Below are 15,756 nucleotides of genomic sequence, written 5' to 3'. Positions count from 1 at the left end.
TTTCTGGACATCTCCCATCCATCTCCCCCCAATTCCTAGTTTAAAGCTCTCTTTATCAGTTGTGCCAGCCTCGATCCTAGAAGTCTATTTCCTTCCCTACTCAGATGAAGTCCATCCCGAGAGAACTGACCTCTGTCTGTGAATGTCTCCCAGTGGCCATACATCCCAAAGCCCTCCTTATAGCACCACTGCCTAAGCCATCTGTTGACAGTCATAATCTTGTCACACCTTTGTTGCCCTTCTCTAGGAACAGGAAGGATCCCGCTAAAGATCACCTGAGCCTCAATTTCCTTAAGCGTCTTCCCCAGCCTAGCATAGTCTCCCTTGATACTTTCCAGCGAGAATCTGGCTGTATCATTTGTTCCCACATGAAGGATAATTAGGGGATTCTTTCCCGCTCCCTTGAGGATCCTTTTCAACCTCAGGTCTACATCCCGTATCTTAGCACCCGGAAGACAGCACACCCTTCTATTCTCAGGATCAGCTCTAGTTACAGGCCTGTCTATTCTTCTCAATAAAGAGTCCCCGATCACATAGACCTGCCTTTTCCTGGTGACAGTGCTATTCTCCAGTCTCTCCCCTGTTCCCTCTGGCTGCAAGTTCTTTCCATTCCTATTTTCCCTTACAATCCTCTTCAACCCATCCTGTATCCTCTTGGGGCTCATATTTGTTGTAGTCTCCCTTGACTCTTTCCCTTTTCCTATAGGACTAGCCTCTCTTCTCTTCTTCCTTACCCTTCCACCTTCAACAAGTACCTGCTGAGCCCCTTCTTCATTTTCCAACTCTGCAAACCTGTTCCTAAGCTCTATTTCTCCTTCACTAGCCCGTCTTTTTCTCTGCCTGGTTCTTTGAGTCACATGTTTCCACTGACCACTTTCCTCACCCAGTCTCTCCTCAAAATTCCCCAGCCCTGCTTCCATCTGTGAGTCTGAGCTTTTCCCTTCAGATACCTCATATCTTTGCTCCATCATCTGCTCAAACCCCTTCCTAAACTCAACCAGACTTTCCACCTGCATCTCCAAACCTCGGATCTTTTCCTCCATCAGCTCTATCAGACGGCATTTCATGCAGAAAAAACTCTTACCGGTTCCCCCCTCCAGGATCATGTACATACCACAGCTTCCACATCCAGTCATCCTCAATGTATCTTTCACTACAGGAGTCATTCCTACAGCTTCCTCTGTATCTGTCATCTCCTTCCCACTTAAATCCTGTTAATCTGGGAAACACAAGCCACACCAAAAAGACCACCCCCCCCAGCAAAAGCAAACCCCAAACAAGCACCACAAGCCAAACTCCCCTTGCAAACTCCCACTCAAACTCCCCTGTTTAGAGCTCTGTTTGCTAGCTCCTGTGCCGCTGCAGCTGTCTCAGTAGTTCAGTGATGGGCACAGTCTCCACACTGCTTGACGTATAAATAGCAGGCAAAACAGAGCATGGAGTGCCAGCATCTATTGGAAGGAAAAAATTTGCCTTTCGACTCTGCACTGTGGAAGTGGTATGAGTCCTTCACTGCTTCCTCCTTGCTCCAGGAGGGTAGCCCCGTAGACTGTTCTCCCCCACCTCATCCCCAATCAGTTTAGCTGGGCTGGCCACTATTTTGTGTGGTGGAGCCAAGACTGTACCCACTCTCTGCTTAACTGTTTGAGCAACCCCTTACTCCTATGCAACCTGACCCAAGGTCTGTGGAGGCCACACAAAGGCATGGGGATAGTGCTGTGCTACTTTCCCTTATAATCTGTGCAGGCCTGCAGCCTGAGCTACAGTCTCGCTCAGAGGATCTGAATAAAGAACTTTGGGAGTGTGGGACCCACAAAGACCCTGCAGGAGGTAAGAAGAAGCTGTCAGGACACCTGTAGTGAAGACTGGCTAGGTCACACCCTTAGCAGTCAGGAGGATGTCACCTAGTGCACTTTTCAAGTCATGTGTAACTTACGCCACCCTTTACATCACCATGAGATTTCTGTGCATATTTTGGTTTACATAAAGAAAAACTTCAAAAATGTATTTATAAAATCAACAGAAAAATTATGATGACTATAAATCAGATGATCTTAAGAAAGTGCATGTAGGAATTAAAAATCTGTTTTAAGCTATTTGAATCATGTTGTGTGTGTTACAGTAATATTTGAGCTGTATATCTAACATCTTGATTTGTTCTAACATTATCCCCTTTCTAGATGGTTTGAGGGCTTTAACTGGGAAGGGTTAAGAAAAGGTACATTGACACCTCCTATAGTACCAAGTGTAAGTACACTTCTTACTTTTGTCCTTGCCAGTCAATCAGGAATGGTTTCCTTTGTGTCATTTGTGTAAAGTTCCAGTATACCGATAACTTAGTAAAGGTAATAGTAGCACGCAGCAAAACTTGTCTGAAGATACTTGCCAAAGACCAGTAAAAATAGATCACTTATGACAGATTTTCTTTTATTAATGTCAAATACATTTGTCTTGTGGCTGGGTCTTCATCGGGAGGCCCTGTGATGAAATGTTCTTTCCTGCAGCTGAAGTGGGGTGAGCCTGTCACTAATGACAGGTTTCAGAGTAGCAGCCGTGTTAGTCTGTATTCGCAAAAAGAAAAGGAGTACTTATGGCACCTTAGTCTCTAAGGTGCCACAAGCACTCCTTTTCTTGTCACTAATGAGTTCTTCTTTCTCTTTGCCTCTTCTCCTTCTGCACCACAGGGTTCTTGATCTCTCAATATTTCCTATCTTTTTTCTCTCTGTTCTCTTTTTTTCTTTCTTTTTGCTCTTCTCTTCTTTTGGGCTTTCCTCTATGCACTATTTCCCCTTCCATCCCTCTTTGTGGCTCTTTTCCTTTTTTCAGCCATCATATACTATGTGAAGAACTTGTAGACAAGTCAGTTACAGTTAACTGGGAAAGTACTCAAGAGGAAACAGGCTACAATACAAGTTAGTTTCCTTTTACAGCAGAGCTCTTAGGCTGATGCCTTTCTGGGAGCTCTTTACCCACAGAGCCTGAAGGGAAACTGAATATACAATTTAATCCTTTTCCCATTGTTTATCTTCAGAAACATCAGCATCAGAGTGAAATTTAACTATCTTATTTAATTGCACTTTGCTACTCACTTCACCCACAGAGTTGGGCAGCACAGATACATCAGCAGATGTCATGATCATTGTACCACGCTGTATGACCCTACTTCAGTCCCAAGTTATTCCTTCTCTTAACTGTGACAGAGCAGAAGAATCCTGTGCCCTCCCCTCTCTGTACGAGATGGGGAAGATGCAGTCACTCAGTGGCTGAAAGGAGTCTGTACCCCCCAAAAAAGGTTCAGAGTAAGGGGCACTGCCAATAATGTTTAAAATAATATTTATGAACATAACAATGGCCATACTGGGTCAGACCAAAGGTCTATCTTGCCCAGTATCCTGTCTTCTGACATTGCCAATGCCAGGTGCCCAGAGGGAATGAACAGAACAGGTAATCATCAAGTGATCCATGCCCTGTTGCCCATTCCCAGCTTCTGGCAAACAGAGGCTAGGGACACCATCCCTGCCCATCCTGGCTAATAGCCACTGATGGACCTATCCTCCATGAATGTATCTAGTTCTTTTTTGAACCCTGTTAAAGCCTGTATTCTATTTATTTACTTCTTAAAGACAGTAACAGATATTAAAACTGATTCTTCTTTTTAAAAAATCTGCTGTTCATTCTTTTTGTTAACTTTCTCTCAGTTTGGCCAATGAAAACAAACTGGTCAATTTCACTTGTTTGTCAATATCTATTTATTTCATATTCAGGCTTATGTGCACTACTAGCAGAATGCTGCAGTGTTTAGGTGGAAACACAAGGAAGTGTTTGTGTTTAAAAATGTTTCTATTGAATTTTTAATTTAGTAGAAACATTTCTACAGTTGTTTTGTAAATATTTGCTTATATACAATGTATATATATATTTGTGCTAAATCTGACTTGACAATGTGTCTTTAACAGTTCTAGTTGCACTGCAAGGGAGCTCACTGTAGATATGATGCTAGATGATGGGGCTAGTTGTGTTCATCACTTATCGCAGGCCATCCCCTATGAAAGACTGCTGCTAACAAAAAATTTTACTGTACTGTAAATCAATTCATTCCACAGTCTTCAATTAAACTGTTCACATATCTTTCAGAAGAGTCAGACATATGTTTTTTAAGGATCATAATTCCTTCCAAGATATATTAAGGAGCTAATAAGTATTGATGCAAATGAGGAGCACTTACTAATTTTGGGTTGAACCCTTTGATCCAGTTAAGATGTCTGTGTGTCATCCAAGAGGACATTATGCCATACAGAACTCAACTATATCCCTTATGTTGTAGCCCTTAGATTGTGGCAATGCACCCTCCAGATGCTACACTTCAGATAGGGTTACCAGTATAGGTTGGACATATTCCTGGAATTTCTTCGCATGAGATAATCTTTAATTAAAAATAAATCTTTAATTCCTGTAAACTCCAGGCCAATCCTGGAGGCTTGGCAACCCTAACTTTAAATCAACCTGGAAATTGATCTGGTGCAAAATGCAGTAGCCTGCTTAGCAGTCCATCTTTTGGGAGCACAGTGTCTTGGGATCTGTATTGGCTACCTCTTATTTTCCAAGCAGAGTACAAGTATTGGTTTTGCTTTAGAAATAGCTTGGAACCTGCCATATTGAGAGACAACCCCTCTCCCTATGCCATATCACCTCAATTGCATCAGTTGAGCTACTTAAAATGGCTCTCCTTTCCTATAAAAGAAGGGGAGCTGTCATTGTGAACTTCTTTGGTGGGCCCTGACCTTTATAATTCACCCCCTCTGTGGTTTAAAATTGGCCTGTCTGTTGGCATACAGAGCATGCTGCAAGGTCCATCTTTTTACACTAGATTTTTTGTATGGGAGGAGAATGATAATAACTGGTATTTGTGGGAGTGGTTGGACATTGTTGATATGCTTTGATTTTATGGGTGTGGAGTACTCTGCAGGTCTTATTTGACATTACATCTTTGGTTATTTTCTTCATCTGAGGAAACCACTGGATTTTTTTGCACCACCATAGTTTTTTAATTACATCAAATGCACATAGAGATCAGCATAGTCACTTTTTAAATTTTGTTATACATTTCTAAAAAAACCTAAATAAACACCCTAGCAGTGGTAGCTTTATTTATGACAATATTGCCAAGGGACAAATGTATTTTCTCTCCCTTTTCTTTGAAAGCTTTTACTAGTCATATTTAACTAGTGAGCTTTTCCACAGATAAAATGTTTTAGGTTAGTGAATGATGTTGAAAGAGCATTGTTTTGAGATAGGAAAAATGGTCTTTCTAAAGGTCCAAAAACAAAGATTTTGTTAAAATAAAAAGCAACTGATGTAAACACATTAACTGTTCATTTGATAGGTTGCATCTCCAACGGACACAAGCAATTTCGACAGTTTCCCTGAGGACAATGATGAACCGCCACCTGATGACAACTCAGGATGGGATATAGACTTTTAATGTATTTCTCTTACCTGCTTCTGCCTTGCTGAAGACAGCTTCCTGAGACATGGCTGCCAGCAAAACTGAAGGAATTGGGGAGGATTAGTGCTCGGGGTCACCATGATGCCTTGATTGATGCTGCTACAATAACTACAGTGGCATTAGGACTTATTGCTTAGATGACAATAGTACTCTTCACATGTTTTATGTTTGAACTTATAATAGCAGTTGACATGGTGGTCCTGAAGCAAACCTTTTCACCAGTAAAGAAATATGTTTTCTATCACTGCAATTATCTTGCTATGCTCTAATTATAATTTGAAAGATAATAGTGTAAGATACACTTAAAGCCAGTATTTTACAGCTAGAATTATCAGTAGGATCAAATAGTAACTTATTATGTACTATACTTATCTATGGTACAGAATGTGGGGTACTCCCACACTTCAGAGTGAGTTTGTAGCATGTTTTACTGCAGGCCACTGTGAATACAAAGGAGGACCACAAAACTATTGGTCAATGAGTTCATGTCAAAGCAGTGCTAAAAGTTGTCCTTTTTTCAAGCAGTGTTCATGACAAGACTGAATGTTACCTTTCCTTTTTCTTTCTGACAGATTTTTTAAACTGATACAACAAAAGCACAACTGCTACAGATGCTGTTGAGAATCTGTTAAGGCAGGTATGGGTCGGTTTTCGCATACAACTGAGAACATGATGTAACTAACATTTTTTTTTCTTTTGGTACAATAAATATTTGCATGAAAAAATCATAATTATTCATTCTACATATTAAAAATCTGTGCTTAAATAACGGTCCTAGAAATAGAATGACAACAACCGACTGGTCTTATTAATTATTAGAAATAAAGACTGATCTTAAAATAACCCTTAGCTTTTAAAGCCCAATGAGAAAAATCTAAGACCCGTAACATACTGTATAGGTGCTATGTACGTCTTTCATCTGTGAATATAAATGTTCAACAGTCAATAAGCATTTCAGAGATATGTAGCAAGAGACATCATCGTTAGTGATGCTCTAAAAACAGAGAATCCTTTAAGTCTCCACATTTGCCTCTTCTCTGCTTTTACTCTGCAGTATTTGGGAGCCATCGTAGTAGTCTTACTTTTCCTGCTTCTTTAACAATATATCAATACCGAGGGTAGTTTGCAGATGACCTGGCTATATTTTTAGCACTATATTTCAAAATGTAACTAAACCAACGTTTTCAGTTACAACACAGTATTATAACAATGAATCCTAATACTCTGCCTGGAGTAATGGATGGGATTCTGATGGCACACCACATAAGTGGAAAACTAATATGAGAGCAACACGTGTATTTGTGTGAGATCTGCTGGCATGTATATTTCCAGTACACAGACACTTCAGTGATTATACTGAGTTGCTGCAATGGCTATAGAATTAAGCCACCACAAACTGCTATAAAAAAGACAGGGGAAAAGGATACTATAGGCCTGAATTCTTTTCTCACTTCAACTGCTTTTACATCACTGTAACTCCAGGACATAAGTGGAATCAATCCTGATTCACAATGATGTGAAGAAAAAAAATCAAACCTTATTTGCCAACTAATCAGAGATGTGTTAGATTGAATGTAAGTTTATCCCCTCACACTTATAAGAGGCATTAGTTTTCAGAATTTGCAATACATTTTACCAGGGCCCCATTATATTCATTGGAGCAGGATGAGATGCCACATCTGATTATACCATGATATTGAGTCAAAATATGTGACTTAATTTGTTGTGCTCCAACACATTATATATATATATTGAAGCCATTAAAAGATCAAGATTTCCCACATTTGGTACCACACAGTTATTATGGATATCTCCTGTTCTAAATTTACAGGAAGACTATGGTAATCCCAAATATCACTGTGCAGTAACAGTTAGCAGATGTTATTTTTTTGTGGTGACCATTGTACGTGTCCTAATATATAAGCATATTAATGGCATACATGATTTTTCAAAGCATGGGAATTTAGGAACTGATCTTATCCCACTGAAATCAATAGAAGTTTCACTACTGACTTCAACAGGAGCAGGCCCCGTGTGAAGATTTTGTGGCATTTTTGTCTTTACCTTTAAATACAGGAGAAGCAAATAATAGGGGATTTATCAATAATAGAATGCCTACCATGAATACATTTTAGCAGGTTTTCATACTCATAAGGACATACATTGGTTTAATAAATCATTTTAAAGATAACATTGTCAAAGTAGAATAATAAATATACAAACATTATGTCTACAATTTGTCAGCAGACTAGAAAACCTCACTTACCGCAGTTTCCTTTAACTAATCTATTTAATTTAGTTTTAGTTACATATAGTAGGATGAGGCAATATCAGCAGCACAACATAACTGCAAATTACTTCTGCTATTCATTAATCACGTGTGGCATTGCATTAAGATTTGTACACTCTGAAGCAATCATAAAAATAATAATAATTACATCTACCAGGAACTATTTGTATACAACAAGTATACCATATACTTAATTTAAACATTTAACATAGAGATTTAAAATACCATCTGAAAGCAGAAACTAGATATTAGGGCTAAAACAGTCTCATAGTCATCTTAGTAAAAAAAATGTATTCACCTTATTTCTGCATTAAAACTGAATCCCTCCACCCCCATTGTCTGACATGGAGTGATGTGGCCACATTGGACAGTGAAACTTGTTTAATTTGTTAACTGACTTTCTTGTTATACATAAGAACATGAAGAACAAGAGTTTACCATCTCTCTTAATTCTAAATAGTTATTTTGGTATGAGTACTTGGGATTCAACTATCAGTTACAATGAACTGAAGAACTGCCAAGAGAAAAGAGCATCACAATATTTTGGGGGTGAACTGAAAACAATACAGGAAGAATGTTTCAAAATGAGCTTGTTATCAATTACTTTTATTTGTTCCTATCAGTTTTGTCCTTGTGCCACATACAATAATATCCAAATCCTATGGCATGCTGTGTATTAATACAAATTTATTTTGATATAAATCTTCACTCAACTTTCATCTTCTTTATCAGGTATATTTTAAATAACTTGAATTATCATATGTATATGAATAACCCCTTCATTTATAATTAATATATTTGATTTACACATATACATTCACATAAATTGATTGCCTCAGTATTTCCACCTGCTTTTTTTTCTTTATGCCTCCTTTATCATGTATGGAAAGATGATGTATTTACATAAGGAGATATCAGCTACCATATTTAAAACAAGTGTGTTAGCATTGGGTTCATAAGATACAGATGATCTGTAGCTCATTACATTGCTGCATTATTCATTAAAAAACCCCCTCTTATTTAACAATAGGACCATAAGCAAATATTTATGTAAATAGATATTCTTCGTGTTGATATTTTGTGGTACTCATATAACTTTTTATTTGGAGTTCCATGGCATTATTACTTCATTTTTCTTATTTGTAATGTAATGTTTTAGATCAAAGTAAACTTGAATTAACGTCATAATTGTCAGTATTATTGAACTTTGTCAACTGTACTCTTATTCATCTGTTCCATAGTTTAGAACATGACCTAGCTATTTGGCATTGTTGCAAGTGCCTTAAAGTCGTGGCATCCTATAAAAATACAAATTTGGTGTTATGCTGCATGACAAAGACAAACACACCTCAAAATGTTGTCCTTTCTTAGCTTGCTGCGTTTTACAGTTCTTTCTGCTAACAATTTATAAGCCTTTATTATATAATATTGAAGAATTACAGAAATGATGAAGTTGTTCTCTTATTTCTGTTAAATGTACCAGAGCTGTGAATCTGTTAATGAGATACAGCGTCATTTCTGTGAAATGTATAAATGTATGTGCAGGTCAAATTAATATATGACATACTATCAGTCTGTATACAGGTATTCCTGTTTTGCTAAGCTGTGCAGATTTAAAAAACTATAGTGCGGTAAAGTTCTAACATATCATATTTTATACACTCCATTACAAATGTTCCACACAGACAAATGATTAGCAATTAATGTAATTTACACCAAACAAAATCACATCTCAACATGAAACCAATGACTACAAAAGAAATATCTTGTTGCACCACTCAACAAAACAGGATCAGTGCTTTATATGAGCTCTTGTATATGCAAATCATTTCTGAGGCAAGCTCTCAACACACCTAGAAAGCTAAATATTGAAAGTATGTTATTAGTTCTCTTCTTCCATAACTGTCTACTACTTTGACAATTTCTCAAATGTTTCAGGCTTTACTAGCAAAGGGAAATTTCATTCAGAGTTGCCTACCATACTTATTCCAATGTATGCTGTTTTTACACTGGTTGTTTCTTTTGTATTCTTATGGCTATAATTCTTTGGTTTTCTTCTTACAATGGATTCTACATGAAAGAGTTTTTTGTTTGTCAAAATACAATGTCCGTCATCAAATGGTCATTGACCAGTTGCACTCTTTTGATGTAGATGTAAGAACTTTTTTTCATAAATTTAACTGCTTTTGTTTTGCTCTGTATTTTCCCTGCAGCTGTAATTGCTGAGTGCCTGTTGTATACTTTATAGAGTTGAAATAAAAATAATTACTTTTGAACATTGTTTTGATGTGCTCTGCAATGTCAGATTTCTAGTTTTGTACAAGTTGTACTTCAAATCAGAATCTAATCATATTTTATTATATTTTATGATGATACATGATCTAACAATTGTTAAAAAGTACTTCTATATTGAGTACTCTTAAAGTATTAATGCAGTCATGTCCTTATCTAAAATAGACACAAGGTGACCATGCTGAAGAGGTGAGATTTCCATGGTGACTGAAGTGTGATGTTTCATTTGATTATCACAGATATGTTAGATGGCATACTTGAATGTATTTATGGTACCATCTATTTATGTGTGTGTACAATTATTAGAGGTTGTAAAAGAATTATGTACCTCTACTGTTATATCTGTGTTTCTCTGTCTACATAAATATATATGTAACATGCATACTGAAAACAAATATACTTCCAAAAAAAGTAAACTGAATCCCAAAGAATACTGTTTGACCATAAATAGTATATGTGCTACGAAAATGAAAATAGATTGATGACGATAAAACAAAAAGTAGTCTGTTATGGCTATCCCTTATCCCTGTCATGTCTAGAGATAGTGACTGACCAACCATGGACAATATGCCAGGAAAATGTGGATTACTACAAACCGACCCACAGACAATGCTGTAATGTAGATCTCAGCTTTGTAATTAGAAAGCCACATGAGTTCTGCAATGCTGAGTCAGGGAGTGCTGGAACAGCAGCACCCCCTGTCTTGAAGTTGTTTCCATCATATACGGGATTTACAGTTTTGTTCAATGGCTTTCAGCACCCCTGCTATCTAAATTGTTCCAATGCCACTGTGCTCAGGATATGAGGAGTTACTGCCTGATCTCATCATCTCAGTAGTAAATGTGGATCTTGCAAAATAGCAAGATTAGGGCCTGAGTTTGTGTGCTAAAAGCTCAATGTGTACAATAGGTACAATGTGCCCTTCCCTACTGAGCAACTCATTTAAACATCTGTGTAAATCCCACTGAAATAAAAGTCAAGCATATGCTTAAATGCTTTGCAGCAAATACTGAAGGAAGTGAAATAAAGATCCAAGTAAGAGAAACTATCCTTCAGCCCCCCAGTAAGGAAAGCCCCCCTTGAAACGTGATATATGGGGAGATACTGAGAAAATATCATAACTGTTTTCAGGATCTGGTTATTACAAATGTTGCAGTTTGTAGACAGATAAATATGGCCCTATTTGAAAGGATCTAAGTAGCTCAAGTAATTTACAAAATTAATGAAGTACCCCAACAGTCCTATAGGCTAGAAAAGAGATGCTGTATACAGGGATCACTTCATGCACTACTGACATGCAGCCACATCTGACATAGAATGCAACAGCTGCTTTACAGCAACAGCTTAGGAAATGTAAAGATGAATTCAGTTGAAAATTACAAAGATAATTTAGGTTTCAGAGTAGCAGCCGTGTTAGTCTGTATTCGCAAAAAGAAAAGGAGTACTTGTGGCACGTTGGAGACTAACAAATTTATTAGAGCATAAGCTTTCGTGAGCTACAGCTCACTTCATCGGATGCATTTGGTGGAAAAAAAAAACTTTTTTCCACCAAATGCATCCGAAGAAGTGAGCTGTAGCTCACGAAAGCTTATGCTCTAATAAATTTGTTAGTCTCCAAGGTGCCACAAGTACTCCAAAGATAATTTAGTGTCATCACATAATTACCAGAATCAGATTTTGGCCAGAGGTGATGTTAGCTATCCGCTATACGCTAAAAATAACATGAAGTCATGGGTTCTCTAATGACTATACAAATGTAAAGATCATGGTTTCACATCTCATCTGAGAAACAACAGCACAACACCTAAAACACCATGCTCCAACAATGTTTCATCACTGATTCAAAGAGAAGTGCCTTGCCTACACCACTTCCTGCAACACCTGATGTGTTCTTTGAAGAATGCCCATCCAATTACTGACCTGGCCTGATCCTGCTTTGCTTACAAGATCTGACAATACCCTAGCACAAGGTAACAAGAGTATCAATAACACTCTATGTGGGTGGTCAATACTGTAGTTCTAATTAAAGGGTTGTATCTTCTGAAGTAAACACCCAAGCCTTAAGGGAATTAGCATTTATGATCTGCAAAGCTTTGATGAAGATGGTATAGTTGCAGTATTTTTAACCTCATTTTACTTTCAAAACAATCTTTTAATACCATTTTCATGCTGATGATAGTTTAATGATATTTTTTATCTAACCTTAGTAAAGGAAATGAATAAAATGCATAAACTGCACTCCCTGTAAATAAAGTCTGTTTAAAGGAATGAGAATGAATTAAGTAAATTGGCCAGGTGGAAAGAAAATAAATACCTGCTGGAGCCTCCCTCCCACAGCCACTAATGCATTTTATGCCACCACCATTGTGATATATCATTCTGTTTTAACAGACATCTGCTGGCATCACATTAAAGATGTCGCTCCTTTTTATAGCTTGGAGTAATTTCCATAATAAAGCCCAATCCAGCTTCAGATGAAATCAAGAGGAGTTTTGCAGTTGACTTGAATAGGAGTGGAGTCAGGCCCTAAGAGACATTATAGCAACAATGCCACTCTTGAGCAATGTTATTGCATGGTTTTCCAAGTTCAAGTTTCAGAAGCAAAATAAATTCTCAGTAAGAAAATCTATTCTCTTATATTTGCACAAATTAAATGCCATCAGTTAATCACCCAAATGCAAGCACTTTTCTACTCTTCTACCATCTGCCTGCTGATAGGGGGAAAAAGGGATCTCAGAGAGAAATTCACTCTGGATAGAGGAGAGAAATATCCCATGAGGAATAGTTATAGAAAGTGTTTTTCACTACCTAGCTCCTCTTTTTTTCCCCCTCAGGAAAGTTGTCATTATATAAAGCTTATGAAAAACCTCCTGTGTACCAAGGGTCCTGAGCCTTCACATCTCTGGAGATACTCTGGGAAGTTATGTAGTATCCCCAAGTCACTGTACATTAGTGTCAGGAGAAACCATGTGCAGTACTGTTCTGAGGAATGGAGCCCACAATTACCAAATCCATAACATTATTGCTGCTATCCTCAAGACAGAGTTTATGGATTATAGCATAAAACAGTATTTAAATCCCTAATTTCCCCAGCCCTTGTGGTTCTCAAGTTCTATATTGGATTCTTCTCCTCTGCCAATGGAATGAATTATGGTAATAAAGTCTCCTTGTTGCTTAGGAACTCTCAATCCCAACTCATTAGAGAATGCCTAACCTCCAGCAACTGGACAAGAGCACACAAAGAGGGTCCCAGGTAACCAGCTGCAGTATTTTTTGGCCTCATTTTACTTTCAAAACCATTGTCATGCTGATGATCGTTTCAGCTGACTAGTTTGTTATAACTGTCTGCCAGGCTTCCCCTACAAAATTATCAGATTTAGCTACATTTTTTTTCCCTCACTCCTCCCTCTATTGGGTGGAAATGCCTGACTAACAATTTAAGATCATTCCTCCTATTGTTTCAAATGCTTTCAAGGTGTATTGTTGTTTAGTGAGGTAATACTCACATTTTAGAGTGGAGATGCCCCCAGTGTCTGTGCCGGGTTTACAATGGTGCCAGGCCCACATTTGGAAGGGGCCCATATTGACTGTTTGGAGGCCCACAAAGGGTTAATCCAGCCCTGGCCAAGCCAAGCAATGTGCTGCAAGGTGTGCTCGGAGCTGTAGTTCGCATAAAGCTGCTTTCCACCGGGGCCCTTGGACGTGCGCTGACAGCTACACTAGTAGTCCCATAATGCCCAACACCATCCTGTGAGCTGCCCCAGTTGAAGTGAGTGGCAGGAATGGACCAAAAAAAAAAAAAAAGGAAGTGGTGCAGGGAGAGGGTTCCCAGTGCTGGGGCGCTGATCCTGCCACACCGCCCAGCCCATGGGGCACGAGTTTCTCACCCCCCCGCCTCTGAGTCTCACCCACTCTCCAGTGCTCCAGTCCAGTGCTGTGACTCCCAGCATGTGGCCCCCAGCAACCCTGATGCCCAGCCATGGGCTCCTGGGCACCGTCTTGACCCTGCAGCTTCAGCTCGGTGTGTGTGTGTCTCCTCAGCCGCCATTGGGGGGGCAGTGTGGGGGAGGCCGGTTCTCTGTGTCCCTCAGGGCCAGCGGAGTGGTGACAGTGGGGCTGGCTGCCACCACTCCCTGCCAGTGAGAATGCCCAGAAACTTCTCCCCTGCACTCTGGAGAGGGATAGAGCGCAGTTCGGGGGCAAGGGGCAGTTGGGGGGCAAGTCCAAGTGCGACGGGAGAACCAGTGGTAACTCCTTGGGAAAGGGGTAGGAGAAGCAGGGTGTGAAGATGGGGATTGGGTGTGGAGGGGCAGAGGGAGAGGAGTCTGAGATGAAGGGGGGGTTGGGGCTGTATGTGGGAGCAGAGGGAGGGAGGGGAGTCTGGGTTGAAGGTGGGGTTGGCTCGGGGCGGGGGAGCAGTAGAAGGGAGGGAGATAGCCTGGGGTGAAAGTGGGGGGTTGGCAATAGCAGGGTGATTAAGGAGAGCCCTTGTTTGAAGGTGGGGGTTAATTGTATGTGGGAGGACAGTAGGAGGCATGGGGGAAGCCCAGACCTGAAGTTGGGGTAGGGGCTTACGGCTGGATTGTGTTGGGAAATTGTAAGTGTGTGTGTACCTGTCTGTCTGACCCTTTCTCCCTGCAAATGACAGGCACCAGCAATTTTCCTCCTCACACTCCAGCACAGTAACTTTTCTGTTTAAAGTCATGAGGGATAGTTAGGCAAAGGGAGAAATAGACTAAAGAAACTATTTTTTTTAATATTTAAACATTATTGCAACAAAGTAGAAAATCCAGCTTTCAAAAAATGTATTTGCGAAACATAACTGTAGGTAGAGAAAGTGGGGGGGGGGGAGATGCAGGTGCAACTCCATTGACTGCTACATCCAGGCTTTATATGGCTCATAACAGTGCTAAATGAAGACTTGTGTTCACGTCCCCAAGCAGGCCCTGAGTATTTAAACAAAAAAGACAAAAGCCCTCCGACACAAGTAAACCAAAATCAAGAATTTTTTGATGATTGCCCACTTTGTTCTCTGTGGGCTGGGGGGAGGTTTCAATCAACCATGGCGTCAAATATATTATTTTGTTTTTGAATAAATGTTTTCATCCCCATCCCAGCAATCCCGTGACACCAATGGTGCCGTCGGGCTCACTATATGGGAACCCACAACTATGTTTGGCACCAGGCCCCCAAAAGGTTAATCCGGCCCTGCCCAGCCTTTTGTAGGTGCTTTGCAAACTGACCCTGAGCGACCACAGGAGGGCGCTGAGCGCGTTGCTTTTCCCTGTCCCCTGCCAGACAAGGCCCGGCAAGTCCCCGGGAAACGCTTGACGCCAATCCGCCCCTTCCCGTCTCATGCAGGCAGAGGGCTGTGGGTGCGTTTGGCCGGCCGCAGACGCACACTGCCAGCCAACAGCGCGCCCTGTCGTGTGACTGGATTTGCGGCCAGGCAGACGCTGCCCCAGGCTGTGCTGCTAATGCACAGGGGCTGCGCGAAGCCCCAGCGAACGGACTGTTTGGGGCCTCGCCATCGAGGCTCACGGCTGATTAAGACCTGGCATCCCCGGCGCCTTTGATCTCCGCTTATCAAAGGCAGCGCGCAGCAAGCTTCGCTAGACACGCTGAGCAAACACAGCCCCGGCCCCAGGGACGGCGCTGAGCCCCGTCA

The 15,756-nt window shown here is 40.2% G+C and overlaps 1 protein-coding gene across 5 annotated transcripts in view; it reads left to right on the top strand.

The window, feature by feature from the left end:
* The window catches only part of PRKG1 (protein kinase cGMP-dependent 1), an 869,388-nt gene extending 859,014 nt beyond the window's left edge, over nt 1–10,374 (top strand). For all 5 annotated transcript variants that reach the window (XM_038411702.2, XM_038411700.2, XM_043518662.1 and 2 more), the window contains 2 exons: nt 2,181–2,247; nt 5,384–10,374. In XM_038411702.2, the coding sequence (XP_038267630.1) occupies nt 2,181–2,247; nt 5,384–5,482 (166 nt within the window). In that variant the 3' untranslated portion in view covers nt 5,483–10,374. The remainder of the gene's footprint in view (nt 1–2,180; nt 2,248–5,383) is intronic.
* The last annotated feature ends 5,382 nt before the right edge of the window (nt 10,375–15,756 follow it).

This window comes from Dermochelys coriacea, chromosome 7 (genome assembly GCF_009764565.3).
Source record: "Dermochelys coriacea isolate rDerCor1 chromosome 7, rDerCor1.pri.v4, whole genome shotgun sequence".
NCBI lineage: Eukaryota > Metazoa > Chordata > Testudines > Dermochelyidae > Dermochelys > Dermochelys coriacea.
This window is presented reverse-complemented; position numbering and strand designations above follow the sequence as displayed.